This window comes from Bubalus kerabau, chromosome 23, assembly GCF_029407905.1.
Source record: "Bubalus kerabau isolate K-KA32 ecotype Philippines breed swamp buffalo chromosome 23, PCC_UOA_SB_1v2, whole genome shotgun sequence".
Lineage (NCBI taxonomy): Eukaryota > Metazoa > Chordata > Mammalia > Artiodactyla > Bovidae > Bubalus > Bubalus kerabau.
This window is the reverse complement of record NC_073646.1, coordinates 36,929,437-36,953,453: the sequence shown is the minus strand read 5'-3', so window position 1 is coordinate 36,953,453 and position 24,017 is coordinate 36,929,437. Positions and strand designations below refer to the sequence as shown.

Here is a 24,017-nt window from a genome sequence, read left to right as displayed (position 1 = left end):
TCATCTAACGGTTCTCACATCGGCTAAACCTGAGCGGCTGCTAATAACAACAAAGGTGGTAGGGTCATGACCCCTAGGCCCCACACCTTGAATATGATTTGGCATCTTGTGAGGGTCCGTTCATTGCTTGATGAGCTCTCACCCAGTCCTCTGCCAGACAAACCAAGTGCCCTGGCTTCCCAGGGAACCCCCAGTACAGGTGGCAAGTGCCCAGAAAGAAATAGTCCAGTGAAGGCTGCAACTGGCATGGAGCCAGCATTGCAGTGGGGCACAAACAACAGTGTAGTCAGGAAGGCAATATTTAAATTAAGAATGAGAAAATGAAAAATTTCCCAGTTGACAAGGAAGTGGAAGGGGAGTTGGGGTGGAAGGCATTCTTAGTAGACAGGACAAGCCCCAGCCTGTGTATCTTGCAAAGAAGTTTGGCCCTTCTCATGGAGTCAGTTGGGCACTACTGCATGGTTTATATATATAATTTTTATTTATTTATGTATTTTTGGCTGCTCTGGGTCTTTATTGTTGTGCATGGGCTTTCTCTAGTCGTAGTACACAGGCTTCTCTAGTTGCGGAGTGCAGGCTCTAGGGCGTGTGGGCTTCAGTAGTTGCCACACATGGGCTCAGTAGTTGTGGTGCACAGGCTCAGTTGCCTGGCGGCATGTGGAATCTTTAGTTCCCAGACCAGGGACTGAACCTGTGTTTCTTGCATTGGCTGCAGATTCTTAACCACTGGACCCTGCGTAGTTCTGAACAGCAAAGTTATATGATCCAACTTGCACTGTAGAAAGATATCTTCTAGCAGCTATTTGGTAGGTTGATTAGAGAGGGACTATCCTAAAAGACTAGGAAACAGGCAAGAACCAAAGTAATAGCTGTTGGCATACTGTAGAAGGGATAGATTTAAGCAATACTGGAGAAGTAGCATTGATAAGTGGAGAAGGCAATGGCACCCCACTCCAGTACTCTTGCCTGGAAAATCCCATGGATGGAGGAACCCAGTAGGCTGCAGTCCATGGGGTCTCTAGGAGTCAGACACGACTGAGTGACTTCACTTTCACTTTTCACTTTCATGCATTGGAGAAGGAAATGGCAACCCACTCCAGTGTTCTTGCCTGGAGAATCCCAGGGACGGGGGAGCCTGGTGGGCTGCCATCTATGGGGTCGCACAGAGTGGGACACGACTGAAGTGACTTAGCAGCAGCAGCAGCATTGATAAGCTGTATCTACAGATGACATTGATGCCAGCCTTACCTCAATCGCCATGTCCCTTCTTTCTTTATGAGCAATGTTTTAGCTGGGTATATGGCTACAGACTTCATTTCCCAGCCTTCCTTGCATCTGGCCAACTTCTGAGTAGAAGTTTGTGGTGTCCTTAAACAGAAAAGAACTTGTGCTTCCATGCCACCTCCCCCCCACCCTTCCTGAGAGACGAGATTCAGATACAGTAGTGGGAAATGCCTGGGCCGCACTGGACACAGAGGTGGAAGCCACAGGTTGAGGAGGGCCAAGATGTCCCAGAATCCTGAAGGATCTAGTTTGGGGTTGTTGCTTAAGGCACTAAGTTTTGAGGACTCTTCATTCTAGCAGCTTGGACTGTAGTCTAACTAATTGACTATCCTTTGGATATGGGGCATGAGGAAGCGAGAAGCTCCTGGGTGGATGGTGGTGCTGTTAACTGGGCCAAGAGACTCAAAGGAGGGGCAGAGCTGGGCAGGATGGGGTGGGGTGGAAGAAGATTACTTTAGTTTTGAATATGTTGAGTGTGAGACATCTATAAACAAGTGGAGTGTAGTCATGGTTTTAACAACCAACTCTGCAGGGAAGGGGAACCTCGATCTCAAGCATTTGCTGACTTTCATGGTGTAAACATTCCCACCATGATGATGATGTTACTACTATCAACATGACCTCATTGAACAAGGAGTTGGGAAGAGAGGGATACAGTAGGCTCTTGTGAGCTGGTCCAAGCTGGCACTAGCTGACTCCAACAGAGCACCACTGTCCAAAAACATCCAGGTGGAGATGTTCAATCTGCAGTTGGACAGACAACAAATCTGAAAGAGAAGATAGAGATTTGAGAGTGATGAGCAATCAGTGGGTAATGAAAGTCCCAGTAGTGATTGGAGTGAATAACTTGGAGTGAGAAGAGGCTAAAGTCGGGATCCCAGAAAATCAGTGTTTATAGAAGATCCTGAAAGGCGGCAAAGGCGGAGGAGAAGCCTGAGAAAGAACAGTCAGAGGGAGGACGAAGTGTCCCACATCGGGGCCAGATTTTCCACATGTGCTCCAAAGCTTCTGCCTTCTCACAGAAACTGGCCATCCACTGGTCATCCCCTACCTGTCTGTATCTTCACCTCTCTCTCCTCATTGTCCTTCACATTATTATCTAAACAAGCTCTAGAAGTTCCCATCAAAACACAAATATCTTGATTCCACATTCTCCCACTACTGCTGCACCTTCCTACACCCCCTCCCAGCCAAGACTCCCAAAGTTTTGGCCACCTTGGTCATCTCTACTACCTCATTTCTCACTTGCCCTCAGGCCGCTGCAAGCAGAGCATCCAGTGCAAAAGCTCCACACAGAGCCAGGATCAGCCTCCACAGTGGTCAAACCTATGCCCGCTTCCCAGTTCAGCCTTATCTCACCTCTCTGCAGCATTCAATAACATGTACCATTCCTTTTTGGAACACTCTTTTCTTTTGTGTTCCAGAATTCCACCTTCTCCTGATTTTCTTCTTAGCTGGCTTCTCCTTTGGCAGCTTGTTCTCCTCTGCCTGACCTTTAAATGTTGGAGTTCCTCAGGGCTTGGTCTGAGGCCATCTTGTCTTTTCCCTGAACCTCTTTATGACTTCATCTGCTCTAAAATGCCACTCATTCTCAAGGCTCTATTCCAACCCAGATTCCTGCTGAGCCCCAGACCTACTTAGACTGCCACTGCTGAGCATTCTGCCTTGCACCTCTCCTAGGCACCTCAAGCCTAACACGCCCCAACTTAAAACTCTTGATCTTGGGACTTCTCTGCTGATCCAGTGGTTAAGAATATGCCTTCCAAAGCAGGGGACGCAGGTTCGATCTCTGGTCGGGTGACTAAGATTCCACGTGCCACCAAGCAACTAAGCCCATGTGCTATAACTAGAGAGAAGCCTGCATGCCCCAACCAAGACACGATACAGCCAAATAAAATAAATAAATGTTAAAAACAAAACAAAAACTCTTGATCTTCCTCCCCAAATATATCCTCTCCCAACTGCTCTGCTCTCAGTAAATGGCACTTCCAAGCTGCCAGTACTGACAGCCATGCACGTGGTTGTCTGCCATTGTCTCTTCTGTATACACTAAGCTCCCTGCAGGCAGAGGAAGGCACACAAACTCAAGGGTGTATCACCAGGGCCTAACACATCACTGGGACTCATAAATATTTGCTGACTGTGTTAAAGTAAGGAAGCATATTAGCACAGAAACCAAAGTGAGAGGAAGCAGTGTCAGATGCCTTATAGAGATAAACAAAATTGGGTTCTAGTCTGAGGCTGCTAGTTTTCTAAATGACTCTAGGGAAGTCTCTTTGCCCACATGTAGATTAAGAGGAAATAGAAGTAAATTATAAGGTCCCTTCCAAATTGTAATTGACATCTATTATCTACTGTTAATATATCACTGAATTGGTGAGTGCACATAAACAGAATTTGTGCATAACTAAGAATGACTTTAAAAAAATTTTTCTTTAAAAATTGGTGCTTTGATGGGAATTCTCTGGTGGTCCAGTGGGTTAGGACTCCGTGCTTTCACTGCTGGGGCCCAGGTTTAATCTCTGGTTGAGGAACTAACGTGCTTCCCCCATGGTTCAGATGGTAAAGAATCTGTCTGCAATGCAGGAGACCGAGTTCCATCCCTGGGTTGGGAAGATCCCCTGGAGAAGGGACTGGCTACCCACTCTAGTACTCCTGCTTGGAGAATCCCTTGGACAGAGGAGTGCTTTGAAAACTATCTGTAATGCCTTTACCAGAGGCTACATGAAAAGTTTGATACTTTTAAATTGCATGAGGACTCAATGAAAGCTCTTCATTGACCTACCAGAACATTTTCCCAATCCGTCAGGATCTCATAACTAACCAAGGTGACTTGCAGAGGAGGTAGCTATCAATAGTCTCATTTTGTAAATTGGGAAGCTGAGGCACTTACATTCTCAGCCTTTTGCAGGGATGGTCCAGAGCAGGGTTCATCAAGAGGCTAGCATCGCACACAATAAAGTCGATAAAGCTGCCCTGGTTCATGTCTCAACTCTGCAGCCCTAGGAATCTGTTTCCACTATTTTAAATGGGAACAGTGCCAGTACTTCATAATATTTTCGTGAAGATTAAATAAGCATGGAAATCAATAAATACGAGTTGTTATTACAGTGTCATGCAGCCCACTGGACAACGCGGGGACATTGCCTGGGCAGGAGTTTTTTCACAGTACACCTGAACTCCCAGGAACTGGCCTGGCCCCTACTCCTTCCTGCTCGGTTACCTTCGGAATGGCCGCCCTTTCCTCTACCACCTCAGAGACCCGCTGCCCAGCGCGGGTCTGAATCTCTCTAACCCCGCCCCTGCACAGGGGCGTGGCCTCACTAACAGGGGCGGAGCCAAGGCGGAGAACTGGGGCGTCGAGCTCCCCTTCCCAGTCTGGAGCCGCCCAATCCGGGAGGGCGGGTCACGTGACCAACCAGCGGTTTCACCCTCCCCTCTGCCGGTACCACCTCTGCCAGCCCCAGGGGGAATGTCTTGCGTCTTTTCGGGAAGCAAAGCAATTTATTTCGGCCCGTTTTGCTTGGAAATAGCTGGGAGAACTATCTTTGATGTGACAGGGTCAATCTTTGCCCCTTAAGTGGTATTTTCCCTTCCTGCCTCCCCCCACCGAGCAGTTGGTCTCGCCCAGCCGGGCCCTGGGCGCGGCGGCGACGGCCGCGTCACTGGCGGGCGGGATCCCTCCGCTCTGGGGAGAGCAGCGCTGGACGGTTGAGTTGGGGTGACTGAGGAAATCCATCCGCGTCGCCGCTGCCGCCTCCGCCGCGGAGGAAGACAGGACCTCCCGCGCTCCTCTAGCGACCCTTCGCAGACTCCCACCGCCACAGGTACCTCCGCTGATAAAAGGAGTCCTCATCCCCCCCCCGCAAGCCCCAAATTCCCATCGGGGAACCTCTCTTCCGTCTGTCTCCCCGGTCTGGCCTCTCGGGAGCGGACGTAACTCTCCAGACCTCCCCTCCCTTCTTTTGGCCCCGTCGCTTCCAAACCCGGAAGGGGAAGAGGGGGACCCTCGCCCCCAATTAACGCACGCGCTCCCTGCACCATCGGGGGGAGGTGTTTCGCCTGGCCCCAGGCCCCATCCTAGCCCCACCTGCTTCTTGCTCCCTGAGAAGTTGGGGGTCTAAATTCGGGGCTTCATCTAGGCCCCGTCCCGCCCCCTACCCCACCACTACCACCCTCCTGCCGGCCCCTGAGTAGCACCCGTCGTGTCCTCGCCTTTCGCACCCCAGCCAGCGTTCGTCTTGCAAAACTCCAGAATCCTCAGAGAGGCAGGCAAGGCCGCGAGGCTGTCCCTCCCTTCGTCTCTCCTCGATTTGGGTTCTGCCCCGTCTTTTCTGGCCTCATTACCCGGGACCAGAGGCCTCGTCACCCCATTCCCTTTAATAGTCCTGACCCCACGCTTGGCTCCCAGGCGCCCCCCTATACACACACACTTAGCTATCTTTTGGGCAAAATGGAGGTCGTGGGGGCCGGAGGGCCAGGCCCACTGCGCTTCGCAGCGCGGTACCGGCCCGCGCCTTCCAGCTGCCAGATCCGGGGACCCTCCCTTGTCCCCTCCCCTTCGCCCCGCCAGACCTGCGGAGGCGGTGGCACCCACATTTCTCGTTGGGACCCCGGCTGCTGTATGCCCAGAGTCCGGGGCCGCTGAGGGGGGCTCTGGAAGGTGATGGGGAATGAGGGCTGGGAGCGTCGCCCCCGCCCCCAGCGGCTTCCTCCTGGCCTGCTGCTTCCTTCTGCCCCGGGCGTCTGGCGTTGCCGCCCGGCCTGGGCTGCCGGCAGCTGGAAGGAAGGGGCTTTGTCCGGAGCTGGGGAAGTAGGGTGGGGAGCTCTGCCCCCCTCCTTTCTTTGGAGGGGCGTCCTCTGGCGCTGGCGTAGAAATCTGAACAGACCAAGGGGAAATGTCAGTGGGGAAGAGGAACGCCCAGGGCCTGGGGGAAGTGGGACCGGGGGGGAGCGGGTTGGGGGGACGCCTGGGTCGGCAGAGTGCAGTGTGCATGGGCAGATCACACAGGTGTTCAAAGTGGGGGGGCAGGACTCCGGGCCCTGGAGCGGAGCCAGCCAGGCCCCGAGGGCCCCTGCGCCGAGCCCGCGGCAGGGCTCTGCGGGAGCGGAGGGCGCAGGGGCTAGGCCGCCTGGGGCTGCCCGCTAAGCCCGCCCGCCGGCGCCTGGGAGAGAGCAGCTCCGCGCTTCTGGGCCCGGGACCTCTCTTCGGAGACCTAATTACTGGAGAGCGGCTCCCACGGGCATTCTGCGGGCGCGCCGGGGCGGGCGGCCTCGGCGCTGGAGGGAGCAGCGGCTTGGGGCTGCCTTCCCCGCCACCCTCGCCTCCACCCGCCGACGGGCGGCTAATGGGGCGCAGCCGGCCCAGGGATAATCCGGGGTGAGCCGTCCCGAACCTATTAGTGCCCAATCGGCTTTTCCCAAATCCTGTAAACAGCCACCTTGGCCGGCTCTGGGGAGGGGCAGGAGGCTGGGTCGGGCGGGGGCGATGGGGCCGGGGGTGGGGTCACCCACCCTACAGGTTTGAGCCGTGGATGCGGTTGCCCTGGCAACCGGGCTAGGGTGGGGGCACTTCACCAATGAGGTGCTCTCAGTCCGGGTGACGGTTGCCTAGGCAACCCCACGAACAGACCAGCTTTGCCCTGTGGGCTCCCCCACCCCCAATCGAAGCTGGGGGTGTGTGTGTGTGGTGTGCGGCGTATGGGGGTGAGCGGCGTATGGGGGTGAATTTAACGAGGCACCGCCCCTTTTAAAATTAGGTGCTAGGAGGGCGGTGCCTGTGCGGCCGGGGCGGACGCAGGGTCTGTTTTCTAAGGGACTCTCCCCGGCACCCCCCCTTCCGCCAGCCCCCCAGTTCCTGCCACGGGTGTCCCGCCCGGGCTGCTGTCCGAGGGAGGGGTTTCCCCTGCGCTTCCTCTTGCACTTCTCGCTCCGTTTCCGGGGGGCGGGAGAAAGATTGGGGAAGTCAGCTGTTGTTTGGGTCACGGCTACGTCTCTCCGGGCCAGAGACCCGGGCTGTGCCCGGGGGAACCGCGGCCACTGCTGGCGCCCCTCCCCCTCCCCCCGGTGCTTACCCCTTCCGGGCCGCGCTTCGGCCCCGCCTTTACCCCTGCTTCCCCGGCGGCCTTGGGCCTGACGTCAGCCCTGCATCCCCTAGGCCTCGGGCCAGCGGCGAGGAGCTGCCTCCCCCAGCCCCCGTCCCGCGGCCCCCAGCCGCCCCCAACCCCGCCCCACGGGCCCGGCGCCATGAGTGAGCTGGAGCAACTGAGACAGGAGGCTGAGCAGCTCCGGAACCAGATCCGGGTGAGGGCCTGGCGGGCGGCTGAGCGGGCAGGACCCGGTGGCTTGTGTGTACCGGGCTAGGGGAGGCAGGGGAGGGGGGTGTGTGTGCGTGGTGGGGGGCAGTACCCTAATCTCTTCCTGTCTCATCCTTTCCACTCCTCTGTTTTCCGTTCTCTTTCCTCTCCTCCCCATCTTCTTCCCTGCCCCTCTGACGGGCTCTGCCATCTCTTATAGGATGCCCGAAAAGCATGTGGGGATTCAACACTGACCCAGGTGAGAGGAATCAGGGCTGGACTTGGCTTTAGGGAAGGAGCTCGGGTGGGAGGCGTATTTCTCCGCGGGCCCTGCCGCCCGAACCTTTCTGAGCCCATTCTGCCTCCACCTCCAGATCACAGCTGGGCTGGACCCAGTGGGGAGAATCCAGATGAGGACACGGAGGACCCTCCGTGGGCACCTGGCCAAAATCTATGCCATGCACTGGGGGACAGACTCAAGGTGGGTGAGGTCGAGGCTGTGTGCTGAACCATTGTGTTCACCCTGGGCTGAGGCAGGGTGGGCAGGGGCCGCCTTGCACATTGGGTGCCTCAAACAGGATGCTCACGTTGGCAAGTGAGTGTGGGAAGACCTGACTTCCAGACCCCCCCCCCCAGGGGCCCAGGAAACAGGACCAAACCGAGCTAGTGGGAACCTCCGGGCTGCTACCGGAAGTTGTGTCTCACCAGATGGGAGTGGAAGGGTGTCCTGCCTCCAGAGGGGCCTTCCCACCCAGACCCCTCTGGCTCTCCTGTCTCACTCCCGCAGGCTGCTGGTCAGCGCCTCCCAGGATGGCAAGCTCATCATCTGGGACAGCTACACCACCAACAAGGTAGGGGCAGCGCCTGCGGCTGCCGGGGCAGGGCTGCAGCGCCCAGCCTGCTCTCACCCCGGGCACTACCCCTTGCCCCCAGGTCCACGCCATCCCGCTGCGCTCCTCCTGGGTCATGACCTGTGCCTACGCGCCCTCAGGGAACTTCGTGGCCTGTGGGGGACTGGACAACATCTGCTCCATCTACAGCCTCAAGACCCGTGAGGGCAACGTCAGGGTCAGCCGGGAGCTGCCTGGCCACACCGGTGAGCCTGGGCCCTATGGCGGGGGCAGGGGCTGCACCGGCTGTGCTGACAGCCCCCGCTGACCAGCCCCTTCCCCCAGGGTACCTGTCGTGCTGCCGCTTCCTGGATGACAACCAAATCATCACCAGCTCTGGGGACACCACCTGGTGAGGGCCTGCCAGCGCCAGGCAGGCGGGGCTCACCCACACTTTCTGCTGGGGCGGGGCAGGGGGAACACCGCCTCAGGGCTCACGCGGCAGGTAGTCACCCCCTGCTCCAGGAGCGGCAGCGCCCACCTTGCAAACCCTTCAGCCTTTTGTTCTGGTGGCAGGAAGGAGGGATGAGGGTGGGGCAGGAGCAGGCGCTGGCTGCCAGTGCTCCCAGCATGGAGATGGGCTCGGGCCTGGGCTCACGCAGTGGAGGAGTAGGGCAGAGGGTATCTATCCTAACCCCTCTCTGACCCTTTCCTTCCTTCCGTCACCTCTGCAGTGCCCTGTGGGACATTGAGACCGGCCAGCAGACGGTGGGCTTCGCTGGACACAGTGGTGATGTGATGTCCCTGTCCCTGGCCCCTGATGGCCGCACCTTTGTGTCAGGCGCCTGCGACGCCTCCATCAAGCTGTGGGACGTGCGGGACTCCATGTGCCGACAGACCTTCATCGGCCACGAATCCGACATCAACGCCGTGGCTGTAAGTTCTGGGCGAGCTGGGACGGCCCCTCTCTGCCAGGCTCCTGGCCCTCCCTGTGGCCTCACCCCTCTGGTCGCATGTCCTGCAGTTCTTCCCCAATGGCTACGCCTTCACCACGGGCTCTGATGACGCCACATGCCGCCTCTTTGACTTGCGGGCCGACCAGGAGCTCCTCATGTATTCGCACGACAACATCATCTGCGGCATCACCTCTGTTGCCTTCTCGCGCAGCGGCAGGCTGCTGCTCGCGGGCTACGACGACTTCAACTGCAACATCTGGGATGCCATGAAGGGCGACCGTGCAGGTGAGACCGGGAGTTGAGCAGGGGGCCAGGCAGGGACAGGGGAACCGGGCCGGAGGGGTTCTGATGCCCCCTTCCCCCCCAGGTGTCCTCGCGGGCCATGACAACCGTGTGAGCTGCCTCGGGGTCACTGACGATGGCATGGCTGTGGCCACAGGTTCCTGGGACTCCTTCCTCAAGATCTGGAACTAACAGCCCCGACCCCAACTGGGCCCAGGCTAGGAGGGGCCCTGCCCGTGCCCACACTACAGGCCGGGAGCTCTGGGGCTGGGTGCACACCGAGCCTCCCTCCCCGGGCCACAGGGCCTTGGGTCCCTGCTCCCCTACCCAGGTTTGGTTCCTCCCGGGGCCCCCACTGTGGAGATTAAGATGGGGATAGAATGGGGAAAGAGGGGCAGAAGGCCCTCATCCTTTTGCTGCCCTGGGGTTGGGGCCTCATCCCGCTGGAGGGCCAGAGGCAGGAGGTGGAAACTCCAGGGGCTGGCTTTTTTAAAACTGGTTTTATTTTAATTTTTATTATATTTTCAGTTTTTCCATAAAGGAACCAATTCCAACTCTGTACCTGGTCTCCACCCTTGCTTGTTCTTTCTCAGTCTAGTCTCTGTTCCCAGTGGCAGAGTGGCTGGGGGACCCCCCAAGTAGGGATAACAAGCTCCCTTGCTCGCTCCCTCAGTCAGATGCCGGATCACAGGCAGGACCACCTCTTCTGGGTCAAAGGTCACAGGCATCCCACAGGCACAGCCCTCCCGTTTCTGGTCTGGCTGCCCCCTACCCATGGCTCAGTTCCCAGCTCTTTGAGTTGTGTCTGTCATTCCCAGCGTCCCCTTCCCCCAAGAAAAAAACTCAAGAGGCAGCCGGGGAGAACACACACCAAGTTTTATTGGGGGGGGGGGGGGCAGTATTTACAGAGGCAGGTAGAAGAGAAGGGTCACATGGGGTGGGGGAGATTGTGGGTACAAGGCAGACGATGGGATACAGGATGACCCCTGCACCCACCCCAACCCCAGGAAGGGCGGGAGAGCAGCTGGGGCCCAGGAAGACGGGCTAGGGGAGGACAGCAAGGGGCTGAGTCCCTGGGCTGGGGGGCTCAGGGGCTTGTAAACATTGACCACTCTCAGAAGGGGATGGGGGTGGGAGAGGGCTCCCCCTACACTTCCTCACAGGGTTAAGGCCTCTCCAGGCTCAAGGGCCCCCTAAATTCAAAGCCTCTTTAGCTGGGGGGGAGGGGAAGGTAGAGACGGGGAAGAGTGTCACCCCCCCTCCCCTGCATTGGCTGCGGCAGGGGCGGGGGCAGTTACATTCAGTCAAGACAGTACTCCCCCCCAACACCTCTAATGCCGCCAAACACTGGCTTGAGGAGAGGGGGAGCTGGGGGGCCAGCAGCAGCAAGACGTTTCCCCCTGGCCCATCACCCCCTTATTGCTTTAGAGAGAATACAATATTGTCTTTTCACGGATGCTAACACTGTTGAAACCAGGGAGAAGCAGGTGGAGGGGGCCCCTCCACCCCCGAGGCCAGCTTTATCCCCCAACACTGACCCAGTTGCCACTTTGGTGCAAAAAAAAAAAAAAAAAAAGAAAAAGAAAAAAAGGTCGTCTCTCTGGGGATAGATGGGGAAAGAAAACAGGGGCCACTCCCCATTTCCCCAGGACAGGAAGGATAAATACATTCATGGAGGGGAGGCAGTGGCAGAATCTTGCCCTAATACTGCGCTCTGAGCAATGAGGTCCATGGGAGAAGTTAGATGAGAAACTCAAAAGATACAACAAACCCACAAATGGAGACAAACCTAGGTAGGTGATTGGGAATAAGAAGTTGGTGAAGGGCAGCCTACCCCGACCCAGGAGAGACAGACACTCCCATTCTTGACACCCCACCCTTACCCAACATTTAAAAACATCAGGGGAGCAGGGAGGGGAGAGGCCACTTGCTCCTCTCCCATTTGGTCAACAGAGGGGTCAGGGCAGAGCTGGGTGGTCCACATCCCACACACGCGGCTGCAGATGGGGGGCTCCCTCCTAACAGCCCCGCGCTGCAGCCCGAAGCCCCCAACGGCCCACTCCTGTGGCCTCCTTGGCCCCTCCTCTGCCCCCTTCACAGGAGAAACAACAGTCGGTTAAGTGGTGCCTCTCTCTCCAGCTCCTGGAGAAACTGCTCTGCCCCAGCCTTGCTCAGGGTTGAGGCAGGGGGCGCAGCAGGGGCTCGTGGCCCAGAGAATACATTCATGTGGCAAGGCAGGGAGCTGGGCCTTTCAGCTTCATACCCAAGCCGGCCCCCTGAATGGCAGCGCGGGGGAAGCCCCTCACCAGGGCCAGAGTGGAAGTTCTGCTGGCCTGATGACAGCCAGATGAGGTTGGCACCGCAGGCCCTCTCCCATTCACTCCGTCAGCCGGCGCAGGATGGCTGCCTGGGGCGCTGAGGCGGCCTCGCGCATTTGTGCAACTTTCCCCGAAGCAGCAAAGCCAAGGGGCTACTCGGGCCAGGCCCCCCGGCCCCAGACCCCTCTGCCACAGTCACAGCACAAGGGGGCCGTTCACAGCGGGTCCGGCCGGCGGGGCTGAGGGGGCCTCGCTGTGCAAACTGCTGGCGCCCCAGCTTCCAGTTACCCCAGTGGCCCACCTCGTGGGGTGGGGAGGGTAAGTGCAGCCTCGGGGGCCAGGCAGGACAGGTCCGTGGGGCCCATGTCCCCACTGCCCCAAATAACAGTGTGTTTTTACTTTCAGTCTCCTAACCATTTTTTTTTGTTGTTGTTTTTCTTTTTTTCTAAAAAAAAAAACAAAAAAAAACAAAAAACCCAAAAACAAAAACCTCTGTGGATCGTCCATTATCACTCCCACTATCCAACAAAGGGAAGGGGAGTGGTTAGAGTCTACTTTTTAACCATTTTTTTTTTTTTGTCTCTCCTATGTTTCCTTCAATGTCGTTTAAAATTAAAACCAAAAAAAACAAAAATGAAACCCTTCCCCCCTCAATCTGTAAAGTGCCTCGTGGTGGGTGAGTTAAGGTGCATCGTGTGGTTTGTAACAAGTGCTGGGGACCCTGCCCCTGCTTCCTCCTATGCTCCCCGTGGGGAGCCTGTAGGCTGGGGACCCAGGGGTCCAAGCCGCTGCTGCTGCCCCTGGCCTACAGCCCAGGGCGCTGGTGGGACGGGCTGGTCAGTAGTCATCCACGCTCTCGATCTCACCAGAAGGTCCGTGCAGGGAGTACCCTGAAGCCAGGGGAAGCTGGGTTTGAACTCGCCCACCCGCTCCTGCCCGGTTCTGAGGAAGGAGCCGCCTCCCCGCTCCACACTCACCCAAGATGCTGGGGTCCGAGTGCAGCATCAGTGCCCGCCTCTTGGCCTTGCTGCCCTCCCCGGGGCCGAGCTTGGTGCTGTGGTTGGTCTGAAAGGCTGTCTGCAGGGAGCCGCTGCTCAGCCAAGCCTCCTGCAAGGCAACAGAGAGGAAAGAGAGGGGTCAGGGGACTCTGGGCGCCCTCACCCCCTCCAGCCAGGACTCTGTGAAACCCACCTGCTGCTGCTGCCGCTGCTGGCTGGCCTTCTGCTTGGCCCTCCGCTCCAGGAATTGTTTGGCAAATTCTTTGGCTTCCAGCGTGTCCCCCAGGCAGGAACGGATATAGTCGTGGACGTCATAGGGGGATTCTACCTCCTTGAGGATCGCTACAGCCATGGGTACTGCGGGGCAGGATGGGGGTCAGGACCCACGGGACGGCATCTGGAACCCCTGGCCCGGCCTCCTGGGGTAGGTACGCCGCCTATACCGTCCAGGCTGCCCGTGGTGCTCAGCGTGTGCAGCATCTGCTCACACCACTGGGTGAAGCCATCCTGGGGCCGGGGGATGCCCTGCAGCAGCTTCAGCAGCTTCTCTTCCTCCTCCGTCTTTTTGCGCACAGGCCGACCGGACAAGTGGCTGTACGAGTCACTGCGCAGGATGCGGTGAGTCAAGAGGTGTCCCCTCAGGAGGCCTGCTCCCGACCCCCCCAGTGGCCTGGCACCCACCTGAGAGATGGGCTGCTGCGGCTGTTCTTCAGGCCCAGGCTCCGGGCCAGGCTCCCACTGCTCTTGAGGGTGTCTTCCCAGAGTCCCAAGCTGCTGCTGCCCCCACTCTTGTCGGGCCCGCCCCACAGCGGCCCGGCCTCAGATACCCACTGGTTCAGGGGGGCGGAGCCCAGGCCCCCGAGCTGCTGCAGATGGCAGGAAGTCAAGGGTGACCCATATAGGAGGGCACATGCTCAGGGGTGCTGAGCGGGGAGGTGCGTTCAAGTGGCAAAGGCAGGGTGAGGTGAGGGCCTCACGGCAGAGAGCACCTCCGGAGTCCGACAGGGACCAGCGCGCCCCACCCCCTCCCCACCCCGGTTCACCCTGGGAGCTGAGCAGAAGGTGCCCGCCAGCCTGCTCACCACGCGGTGGTTGGGGGCCTGGGCCCGCGATGGCTCCCGAGGCGGGGGCTGCTTATGCAGGTGCCGCTCGCCCTCCAGCTGCAGCTCCAGCAGCGTCTTCATGGACAGGCCCTGCTTGGCCAGGCCAGCCCATAGCGGAGGCGGGGAACTGGGTGCAGGAGGCGCGGGGACGGCGGCCACCGCCTGCTGCTGCTGCAGCAGCTTCAGCAGCAGCTCCTGCTGCCGCGCCTGGAGAGAGAAGCCGCTGTGAGGGCCGCCCCCGTGCCCACCCCAAGCCAGCGGTGGGCCGGGCCCCACCTGCTTGCGCCGGAACAGCTCCTCTTCCTCCTGCCGCCGCTTCTGCTCCTCCTGCTGCTGCTGCTGCTGGCGGCGCTTCTCCTCCCGGCGCTTCCGCTCCTCCTCCTCCCGCTTCACCCTGAGCTCCACTTCTCTGCGCTCCTGGAACTGGAGGGTCGAGATCCGACGCCAGACCGTCCCGGGTGTGGCCTGGCCCCTGACACCCAAGGACTCCAGCCCCAGGGGTCCACTCACCTTGTGTTGCAGCTGGAGTTGTTCTAGAATTGGACCCTGAGTCGAAGAGTTAATTGGTATATCCCAAAGACTGGCCTCACCGCCTGTGGGGGCAAAGGCAGCTGCAGAGGGGAGCTCCGGCCCCCAGCTCCCCTACCCACCGGGGGTGGAGGGGACTCCCAGACCTGGGACAGGCCAGGCGGGCAGCTGCGGGCCACACACCTGACTGTGGTGAGGCTGAGGTATGTATGTCCCAGAGGGGACCCGAGTCTGGCACCGACAAGGACCGGTTCATCGTCGGGAGCAAGTTCTGGTCCCCGCCCCTGAGGAGAAAGCACTGAGGCTCAGCGCCCTGAAGCCACCTCCCGTCTGCCCCTCTCCCCACACCACCCGAGGGCTGTCACGTACAGACACACCACACACGCTTGGCCACGGGCACACAGCGAGGACGGTGGCCCACACACCTGGGGGGTTTGAGAGCTTGGAGCTGCTGCAGGAACGCAGTGAGCTGCTGCTGCTGCGGCGGCGGCAGGTCTCCCAGAGCTGCCTTTTCCCGGAGCACGCACTGCGGGAGCTGGCGGCTGCTGAGGAGTGCGCAGGTGTGAGGCGGGCCAGCCCCGCGTCAGCATGGGTCCTGCTGACCAGCCCTGCTAGGCCCCCCGTACCTGCCGACCAGCTGAAGAAACTGCTGGTGCTGCAGCTGCTGGTACAAGGCGGCTGCTGCCAGCTCCTGTTGCTTCTTCAGCCGCTCCTGGTCCATGTTTCCCTGAGTGAGGCCACAGCGTTCCCGTGGCTTTGCCCCTGTCTGGCTCTGCACCCACCGCTGCCCTCTGCCAGGCTCCTGCCTCCCTTCCCTGTTCCACACCAAAGGGGGTACACTCACCAGCAGCGGGGGAGGTGAGGGCCCAGGGGCGAAGGGTACGCGACCCCACATCTTGATCACCTCACCCAGCGGCTGGAAGCCCTCGTCACAGCCCCGCTTCACCAGCAGGGCCATGGAGAAGTAGCCCGCCTGGAACCACTCTGCCATCTCCTGGGTCGTGAAGGGGCCTGGGCCAAGGGAAGGGCAGCTGCGGTCACAGAGGTGTGCCAGAGAAGACCTCGACGAGGATGGTGCTGTCCCCGAGCCCCACCTGCACCCCCCACCCTGCTCACCTTGGATCTCGCCCTGCGGGTCCTTGTAGAACCACTTCCGGGCCGCACCGTGGCTGAGGGGGAGGGCAGTGGCGGCTGCAGAGTGGCGCAGGCCCTGGGCCTGGATGGCGGCCGTGAACTGCTCCTCCTCCAGGGAGCTGTCCTGCAGGGAGGCCACGAGCTTCTCTGCCTCCTGGGAGCCCAAGGGAAGAGGGAAGGTTCAACTGGCCACTTCCATCAACACAGAGGGGGCTGGGGCTGAGGGGGGGGTCAGAAGATGAGGTCTGAACATGGAGGGCAAGATGGGGAGAAGGTGGGAACCTGATCGAGGACAGACAGAACCAAGGCTCTCTCTCCTGCAGGGGAGGGTTCCTACAGTCTTCACAGCCCACCCCCACCCCCCGCCCCACACCTGCTGCAGGTGCTTCAAGCCTTCATCATCTTCCAGGTCTGGTGGGCCAGGCGGTGAGCCCGCCCCAGGACTTAGCTGCATTCCCCTCATGTCATCTCCTAGAAGGAGCCAAGAAGGGAAGGTGGGGCAGGGCAGTCAGAGAAGGGGGCAAGACAGAGCCCATCCTCCACTCTTACTCCAGGAAGGTGGGTGCTAACTCTGCACTCCTGCCACCTCCTGACCAACTCCCCTGCAGCCTCCTTCCCACAGGGATGGGGACCCCTTTCCCCACAGCTCCAGGCTCCAGGGAGAGGGTGGTTCTGCCCTCGGGCTACCTTCAGCTGCAGGCAGGTCTTTCTCCACTGGGTCATCGCCTTCCCCGTTAGCTCCCCAGAGTGGGCCCAAGGTGGGCAGTGGGGACGGAGAGCTGGACTTCTCCTCCTGAGGAGGCAGTGGGGTCAGTTCCTTCCCACCTGAAAACCAAGGGTAATTACCAGAACTCAAAACCAAGCCGGAAGGCCTGAAAAGTGATTAAGCAGAGATTGTATTATTGTGGCCAGAAGAGCCTCTGGGTATTGAGTCCACCCACACAACTCTGGTCAACACGACTAAGGTTTGGTGAACTGACACCACAGAGCCTGCTCTGCACACTTCCCTTTCTGCTCCTACAGTGAGGCCGTGCATCCGCAACACCGTCCAGGGCTGCGGACGCACCACCACTGACTCAGCACCGTGCTCGACAGATTCCTCAAGGGATTTCCAAAGGTCGTTTTGATTCTGCTTTGATTTTCATCTGACACTTGGCCTTTTGGACAGAGGCCTGCTGTTTCCAGGCTCCTCCACACACCCCATCTGCACCAGCCTTTCTACGCAGACTCAGCTGAAGGCCGCAGGCGTCCACCCCACAGGCTTACCCGCCTCGGGCCCCTCCTCGTCCAGCCCTTCGGAAGGTTCTTCCTCCTCTTCCTCCAGGCCCTGGAAGTCGAGCTCCTGCTCCTCAGGAATGGGCTCCTTGGGGCCCTTCTGCATGGGGCGGGGGGATACGACGGGGAGATGAGTGGCAGAGAATAGAGTGCCGTGAAAGGACCCCCGCTTTGAGGCAGGCAGGTGCCCACCAACCTCTAACAAAATCTCCCCCTTGTCTCCTTGCAGATACCTTGAGAGGCAAGAAGGCCCCGGAGGCATCGAAGGTGCCCATTTCTTCGTCCTCATCGTCCAGGCACCACTCCGGGAGCCCATCCTTGTCATCATCGAAGCCGTCAGGCCCCCGGCACCTCCGGAGGTGAGAGCTACCCCCCCCACCCCGCCCCTCCTCTTCACCACACCCTCCTCGATCCCCTCGCAAATCAAATTCAAACTTGCGACGCCGGTCCCCATGTTCCCGCCAGCCAGCAGAGCGGGGGCCACCATCTGGGCAGGAAAATTGGGGGAAGAAGAGTCAGTACCCAGTCAAGCCAGAGTCTCCACCCTTCTGCTGCCCACCAGGACCCCCCAGCCCCCTCAACGCCCATCTGACCCCCATCTCACCAGGGCTGGTGGAGCGCCAGCGGTCACCGTCTCGCCGGGGTCCTGCCCCGAGTCTCCAGCTGCCTTCCTCTTCTTCCTCTTGCTCCTCTCGGAGAGAACGCCAGTTTTCGCTATCTGAGCGGGCATGCTCCTTCCTCGGGCCAGCCCCTCCCTCATCAAACCCGGAGCGTGCTTGGGGGCAGAGCAGGAGGGGGACACACAGTCAGTGGACAGCGGCCACGGTTCCTGTAAGACTCTTATCAGACACCTTGTGGGGAAAAAAGAGCCCAGCTTTGGGCTCTCCTGCCCCCACCACCTCCCCCAGGAAGCAGCCCCCCGCCCCCTCTCAATAACCTGCAGGGCCCAGCCACCACCCCTGCCCCTCTCCGTACCTCCATCTCTCCTGGCCGATTTCTCAAACCGCCTCTCGCCTCTGTGGGAGGGAAAGGTGTGGGTCAGAAGACCAGTCCCTCCCTACCTACAGGATCTCAGCTCACCTTGTCCATTCTGCCCTAAGAGAAGTGGGGGGCGGGAGGGAGACAGGGCTTGGAAGGGAGCCCAAGGGCAAGCCCAGAGACTCCGAAGGACAGGGCAGGGCCACAGGGGTCAGAGGGGATGGACAGAGCTCTCTGACCAGGGCTAATCTGGCAGGTCTCCCGGAGTCCTCTGATGACAAAGACCCAAGCCTCCCTCCCTGGGGCCCTCTCTGCCACCCCGTCCCAGCCTGCACCTGTCATCCCAACTCTGGCTACGCTGGATCTCCCGGGGGTTTCGGCCAAAGGCCCCATCACCTTCTTCAATGCTTCTTTGGTAAAAGCAACTGTCACCACGGCCACGGCCTGGAGGAGTGAGGGGCACGTGGGAAAACCTGCCGGATCACCTCCCCAAGTCCTCAAGACCGCCTGCCCCGGAGCACGCCATCACCCCCTCTACCTCGGCTCCGTGTGCTGCCCCTGCCACGGGAGGCGCCACCTAGGGGGGGCCCAGCCCCTTTCCCCATCAGCCTCAGCACGGCCACGCTGTTCACTGACAGGGAGAAGTTTCTCTGAGGAGGGAGCCAGGGGTGGGAGTGAGGACCCAGGCGCCCGAGCAACCCCCGTCCAGAACCACACAGCCTCCACCCCCACCTCTCCAACCCCAGCCCCGCCACCCCCGCTGGCGGCTGCCTGGGCCGGGCCCCACCTGCTCCTCCTCAGTCAGCGGCTCCAGCGCGAGGGGCTGCAGTGGCTCCTCCTGCAGCAAGGCAGCAAACTCCTTGTCCTGCAGCTCGTCAGGGACCTGTGGATTGGGCGGGAGGTAGGCGTGCTCCTGGGCCCTCTCCGCCAGCCGAGGCCCCGCACCCCCGCCTGCGCCTACCTTGCTCTCCTTGACGTAGAGGGCCAGCATCTCCTCGCGCCCGTAGCGATAGTCCGCCAGCTTGTACTTGGGCATGGCGGGGGACGGGGGTGGGGAGGCCACACTGCCACCACTGGAAAGAGCCCTCAGCCTGGAGGAGGGACACGCAAAGGGAAGAGATGGGAATCTGAGCAGCCCTGTTCTTCCCGGGCTTCTCCATGCCCCTCTAAGCACACCTGACTCACCACTCAGGCCCAAAGTTGAGGGTCTCCGCTGCCATTGTGGAGCTGGGCGTGTCCCAGAGGTCGGTGGGGAGGAGCAGGGGAGGCGGTACCTGGCGTTCACTCTCCAAACACCTGTGGAGGCACGGGGGATACTAGGAATTGGGGATGGCACACCCAGAGCCCGAGAGGGTGAGTACTAGGCTGCCACCTAGGTGGACACAGTAACGGTCTCACTAAAGACTCACCTAAGCCAGCCACGTGCCACTCACACCATGAGTTACCCAAAGAGTCACGCTGGAGGAAGGCCTGGGGGAGGGGAGGAGACAGGCAGCTAGAGCCCCTGCCAGCTTCCGCAGGGGGATGCCCTCCCTCTGGCCCAGACTCACCTGGCAGCCTTCCCCGGGGAAGTGGGTAAGGCAGGGGCCGGGCCCTCTCCAGGCAAGAGCCTGTGCTGGAGTGAACCAGGATCCCCGGGCAACCAGATGTTGGTCTGAGCAGAGCAGTGCCCAAGGAGGGACCTTCACATCTGGGTAAGATCCTTAACGAGGTGCAAAAAGAATAAAGTGGGTTAAATGAACAGTCAGACAGACCTCCCTGCCTCCAGCCCTCCTCCGTCTCACATAATAGGAAGGCCCACAAGTGCCTGGAAGCTGCTGGTTAGGGAGCACAGGGGGCCACAGCCCTGGCTCCTCCTCATCTCTGCCCTCTGCTCAGCAGGCCTCCCAGGCAGTGAGTTGACTCAGCAGAGCCTGAAGGAGGAGCTGGAGGTGCGGCAGAGGATGCCAAGGGCCGCAGCATTCAGTAAAGGGGGCTGGGGTACATGTGATGTTCATGTCATCTGCTCAGTCGTGGCCGACTCTTTGCGACCCCATGGACTGTAGACCGCCAGGCTCCTCTGTCCATGGGATTCTGTCCAGGATTCCAGGCAAAAATACCAGAGTGGGTTGCCATTCCCTTCTCCAGGGGATCTCCCTGACCTAGGGATACAAACTGGGTCTCCTGCATTGCAGGTGGACTTTTTTTTTTTTTTTTTTTTAACCATCTGAGCCACCCGGGAAGCTCACACATGATAAAACACACACAAACCAGCAAAAAACCCACTGGAATCAAAAATGTTCTAGAGAGAGAAAAGGCTGCTTAAGAGAATTAGAAATTTATCTGAGGGTTACTTCCTTGGTGGTCCAGAGGCTAAGACACTGCACTCCCAATGCAAGGAGCCTGGGGTTCGATCCATAGTCAGGGAAATAGATCCCACATGCTGCTAACTAAGACCTGGTGCAGCCAAATAAATAAATAAATAGATATTAAAAAAAAAAGAAAAAAATTTATGTGGGAGCAAAATTACCTCTCCCCTGAAGACTCAGGTCTGGGTGCTTGGCTCCGAATCCTGAGACTCAGCTTGGGGAGAAACCTGGTACAAGGGGAGCAGGGGGGCTATTCCCAAGCCAGAGGTGGGGGGCACACCAAAGGCTGCAGGCAGGCAAGTCTGGCCAGCGTGCCCAGGACTCACTCACCAAACAAGGATCAACACCGAGGTCCTTTCCCTGGGATCAGAAAGCCTGATAAGTGCAAAGAGCCAAGAAGGGAACGGTGCTACTGTAAGCTAGGAAGAAGGCTCCCTCACCATAAAGCGGAAATAAGGTCAGAGTCACTGGGCTGACAGAAGTGTGGGGGAGGCGGCAGTGGCCCGTCCCTCTAAGGAACAGCAGAAGAGGCTGTCAGGAGGTGGCTCATCCCTGGTGCTTCTGAACACGGGGCAGGCAGGCAAGGTCTCAGGGAGCCGTGTGCAAGGGCCTCCCTCACTGGCTGGGGCGGGGGCTGGACCGGAGCGCCTCCGCAGTTCCCACCAACTCCGAGACTCCACCGCTCTGGGAAGGGGGAAGAAGGGTTTCCACCAGAGGGGCCATGGGAAGCGGCTCTCGACCACAGCTGCAGGCCAGAAGAAGCAAAGTCCACCCGAGACACAGGACCCACCCCAGAATCCCAGCAGCCTGGGTTGAGATGCAGCGCTGGACACCGCCCAGAGCAGGGCTGACCTCCCCCAGCTCAGGCATCTCCTCTGCATCAGCCTCAGCTGGCCCTTTCCAGAGATGGAGCACGCCCTGGCGAACACGGCTGTCAGAAGACAAGCCTGTTGCAAAGTTCTTCCCATCACTCAGTTCGACTCAGCCTCCCAGAACGGTGGAGGCCGGTTAAATCTGTGGATTCTACAAGCCTTATGGAATTCACCCAATGGATGAATCTTGAAAACATTAGCTAAGTGAAACATGCCAGTCACAAATGAACAGATACTGGATAATTCCTCTCACCTGAGATGTCGAGGTGAGTCAAATTCAGAGGGACAGAGAAGAACAGTGGTGCCAGGGCTGGGAGGCAAGGAGTGGGAGTTGTTTTTTAGTGGGGACAGTTTCAGCTGAAATGGGGCAGAGGAAAAAGTTGCAGGGATGAGGTGGATGGCTGCACAACAACATGAATGTATGTAATGCTGCAGAACTGTATCCTTAAAAATGGTTAAAATGCTGTATGTTATATCTGACCACCACTTAAAAAAGAGCTAAGGGAAAAAGAAGACATTTGGGGATAGCTCTCCCATACCTAAGTCTTCTCCACTCCAAGAAAAACACCCCACTTCCTAACAAACTCAGGAGAGGCTGTTCTGAGCCTCTTCCAAGCCACCCCAGAAGAGCCCCATCTCCCAGATGGACAGGCCGAAGAGCCCGCGGTGGGGCAGGAGACAGAAAAGGGACGACTCACCCTCCCACCCGTCCAGGGAGTGGCGAAGGCGGCTGGCCGCCAGGTGCCTTCCTCTTCGGGCCGTCACCTTTCTGTCGTGGTTTGAAGGAGCGAACTGAGGAAAAGCGGCTGGCTCCGGGCTGAGAAGCAGGGAAACTGCAGAGATGAGAGGAAGCAGAGGAGTGGCGGGTGAGAAAAGTAGAGTGTCTGGGTGGGCCCAGCCAGGGGAGGTCTGGGTCTCGAGAGCAGGTGGCTCCGGGGCCCCTCTTCTGACCGCAAGCAGCACACAAGCGCCCCGTGGCTTCTAGTGCCAAACAGGCGCACACCTTTGCCACTGCTTCTCAACTGGGGGCAATGCTGCTCCCCACGGCACATCTTGGGGGACATTTCTGGTAGGCATGACTGGGAAATGCGACCAGCCTCTCACGAGCAGAGGTCAGCAACACTACTAAAAATCCTACGATGCACAGGACTCCCCCCACAACAAAGAATCATCTGGACCCAGATTATCAATACCCAGGGGCTTCCCTGATGGCTCAGGCGGTAAAGAATCTGCCGGCAATGCAGGAGACCCAGGTTCGATCCCTGGGTCAGGAAGGTCCCCTGGAGAAAGGAATGGCAACCCACTCCAGTATTCTTGCCTGGAGAATCCCATGGAGAGAGGAGCCTGGCGGGCTACAGTCCATGGGTTCGCAGAGAGTCAGACACGACTGAGCGACTCACATACACACACTCACACAGATTAACAATAGTGGCAAAGAACCCCTTCTGTACACCTCGGGCAGAGGATAACCACACCCACTGTCTGTTTAGGGGGAAGAATGGAAGACAAGGAAATCAAATTTACTCCAGTTCATTCCCCTCTCTGAGGAGTGAGGGAATCATCCCCTAATTACACTGTCCCATGAGAGAAATCTGAAATCTCGCCAGGAGGGAAATCCTCCAGAAAAGAACACATTAAACAAAATTGTCCTAAGTCTATCACGAACTTTCAAAGCCCTGCATTTGGATCCCTTTCCAGTGAAGGAAAGAGCAGGAGGCAGCAGGCAGGGGACTAGAGACAGCCTCCCTCCCTGGCTATCTGATCTAAGGGTGTCCTGCTTAGCCCCCACCTCTCAGCATCTGTGCGCCTCATCAATCCACAACCCCTCCTCCCCCTTCTCCTCAACCCTCACTATACCCTTCCTCCCTGGGGCATCTGAATTATTGCCATTAAAAGGCTGCCCCCTACTGGAATCCAGGGGCGAGAACACTGATCCTGGTGTGCACAACAGGCTTGAGGAACAGGAGGGGAGCCTGTTCTCCCGCGTTCCAAAATCACAGGAGAAGGAAAAGATCCAGAGACTAGGCGGTCCCAGTACACACTAAGTTAAGAACATTATTTCCTCATTCCATCACCCCTAAAATTAGCCCCAATCCAGAGCAATGCGCCTTGGCACAGGAAGGCACCACCATTAACAGAAGTAGAATCCCAAATTCCCCAACATTTGAGCAAGCGCCCAGCCCCAAGCTTGTTGGAGGTGGCTCCGCCCTTACTCAGGGTGGAAAGAAAGATTCTCCACGCATGGTAGGAAGGGAACTCGGAGGCTTAAAAAGAGGTGCAAGCCTGTGTTCCTCCCGGCAGGTATGTTAACCCAGCTCTGCCCTCTGAGCCGTCAGGACAATGCCCTGAGGAGTCTAGTAGTTAACAGCTTTCAAAGCACTTTCACACTTTACCTCATTTGATCCCTTCTGCCCACTTGCTGAGGCTTGGGCTCCAGCCAGGGAAAACAAGGAAGGGATGCTGTAGCTGCCCTGACAGGAGACCCCGATGTCTTTGACACGCTACCCAAGCCTGGAGAAGGAGAACACACTCGGCGGGAACCACCCCAAACTCACAAGCATACTTTGTGAGTTTTAAACCATTTTTGTCATTAGCATTTAAAAAATCATTCCCAGAGCCACCTCTTCTCACTTCCTCTGCTTGAAAGTGGGGCCTTTTTTTTTTTTTTTTCCCTATCCCAAACTCCAATCACAGATGTAGAAACCAGCACAAACCGGGGTCCTTCATCCATCAAATCACACACAATACTGACACATCCACTGGCTGAGAAACCCAGGCCAGGAGTCAAAGAACAGAACTCACTTGAGTATCACCA

At 58.5% G+C, this 24,017-nt stretch overlaps 2 protein-coding genes across 8 annotated transcripts; one reads left to right on the top strand and one right to left on the bottom strand.

Annotated features, from left to right (window-relative positions):
* Nucleotides 1-4,953: 4,953 nt before the first annotated feature.
* GNB2 (G protein subunit beta 2) lies at nucleotides 4,954-10,209 on the top strand. The gene is made up of 10 exons (XM_055561476.1): nucleotides 4,954-5,111; nucleotides 7,442-7,587; nucleotides 7,801-7,839; nucleotides 7,955-8,061; nucleotides 8,368-8,431; nucleotides 8,514-8,676; nucleotides 8,756-8,822; nucleotides 9,145-9,346; nucleotides 9,435-9,651; nucleotides 9,734-10,209. The coding sequence occupies exons 2-10, from the start codon at nucleotides 7,531-7,533 to the stop codon at nucleotides 9,838-9,840; spliced, it is 1,023 nt and encodes a 340-aa protein (XP_055417451.1). The 5' UTR covers nucleotides 4,954-5,111; nucleotides 7,442-7,530; the 3' UTR covers nucleotides 9,841-10,209.
* A 136-nt stretch (nucleotides 10,210-10,345) lies between these two features.
* GIGYF1 (GRB10 interacting GYF protein 1) lies at nucleotides 10,346-22,031 on the bottom strand. Of its 7 annotated transcripts, none has more exons than XM_055561474.1 (31): nucleotides 21,901-22,031; nucleotides 21,456-21,559; nucleotides 20,771-21,014; nucleotides 20,661-20,690; nucleotides 20,492-20,557; nucleotides 19,533-19,684; nucleotides 19,392-19,452; nucleotides 19,168-19,298; nucleotides 18,944-19,073; nucleotides 18,770-18,865; nucleotides 18,521-18,632; nucleotides 18,318-18,426; nucleotides 17,980-18,020; nucleotides 17,609-17,779; nucleotides 17,238-17,491; nucleotides 16,996-17,104; nucleotides 16,417-16,554; nucleotides 16,103-16,200; nucleotides 15,712-15,883; nucleotides 15,440-15,606; nucleotides 15,222-15,322; nucleotides 15,021-15,137; nucleotides 14,779-14,879; nucleotides 14,578-14,660; nucleotides 14,344-14,490; nucleotides 14,047-14,274; nucleotides 13,646-13,830; nucleotides 13,408-13,568; nucleotides 13,158-13,321; nucleotides 12,944-13,073; nucleotides 10,346-12,856 (listed from the first exon to the last, which is right to left on the bottom strand). In XM_055561474.1, exons 8-31 carry the CDS (start codon nucleotides 19,200-19,202, stop codon nucleotides 12,804-12,806), a joined length of 3,102 nt encoding a protein of 1,033 aa, XP_055417449.1. In that variant the 5' UTR covers nucleotides 19,203-19,298; nucleotides 19,392-19,452; nucleotides 19,533-19,684; nucleotides 20,492-20,557; nucleotides 20,661-20,690; nucleotides 20,771-21,014; nucleotides 21,456-21,559; nucleotides 21,901-22,031; the 3' UTR covers nucleotides 10,346-12,803. The 7 variants fall into 7 exon arrangements, with proteins under 7 accessions (XP_055417449.1, XP_055417450.1, XP_055417444.1 ...); XM_055561475.1 differs by having other exon boundaries at nucleotides 13,646-13,827; XM_055561469.1 differs by having other exon boundaries at nucleotides 14,047-14,490; nucleotides 15,021-15,140.
* Between the last annotated feature and the right edge of the window lie 1,986 nt (nucleotides 22,032-24,017).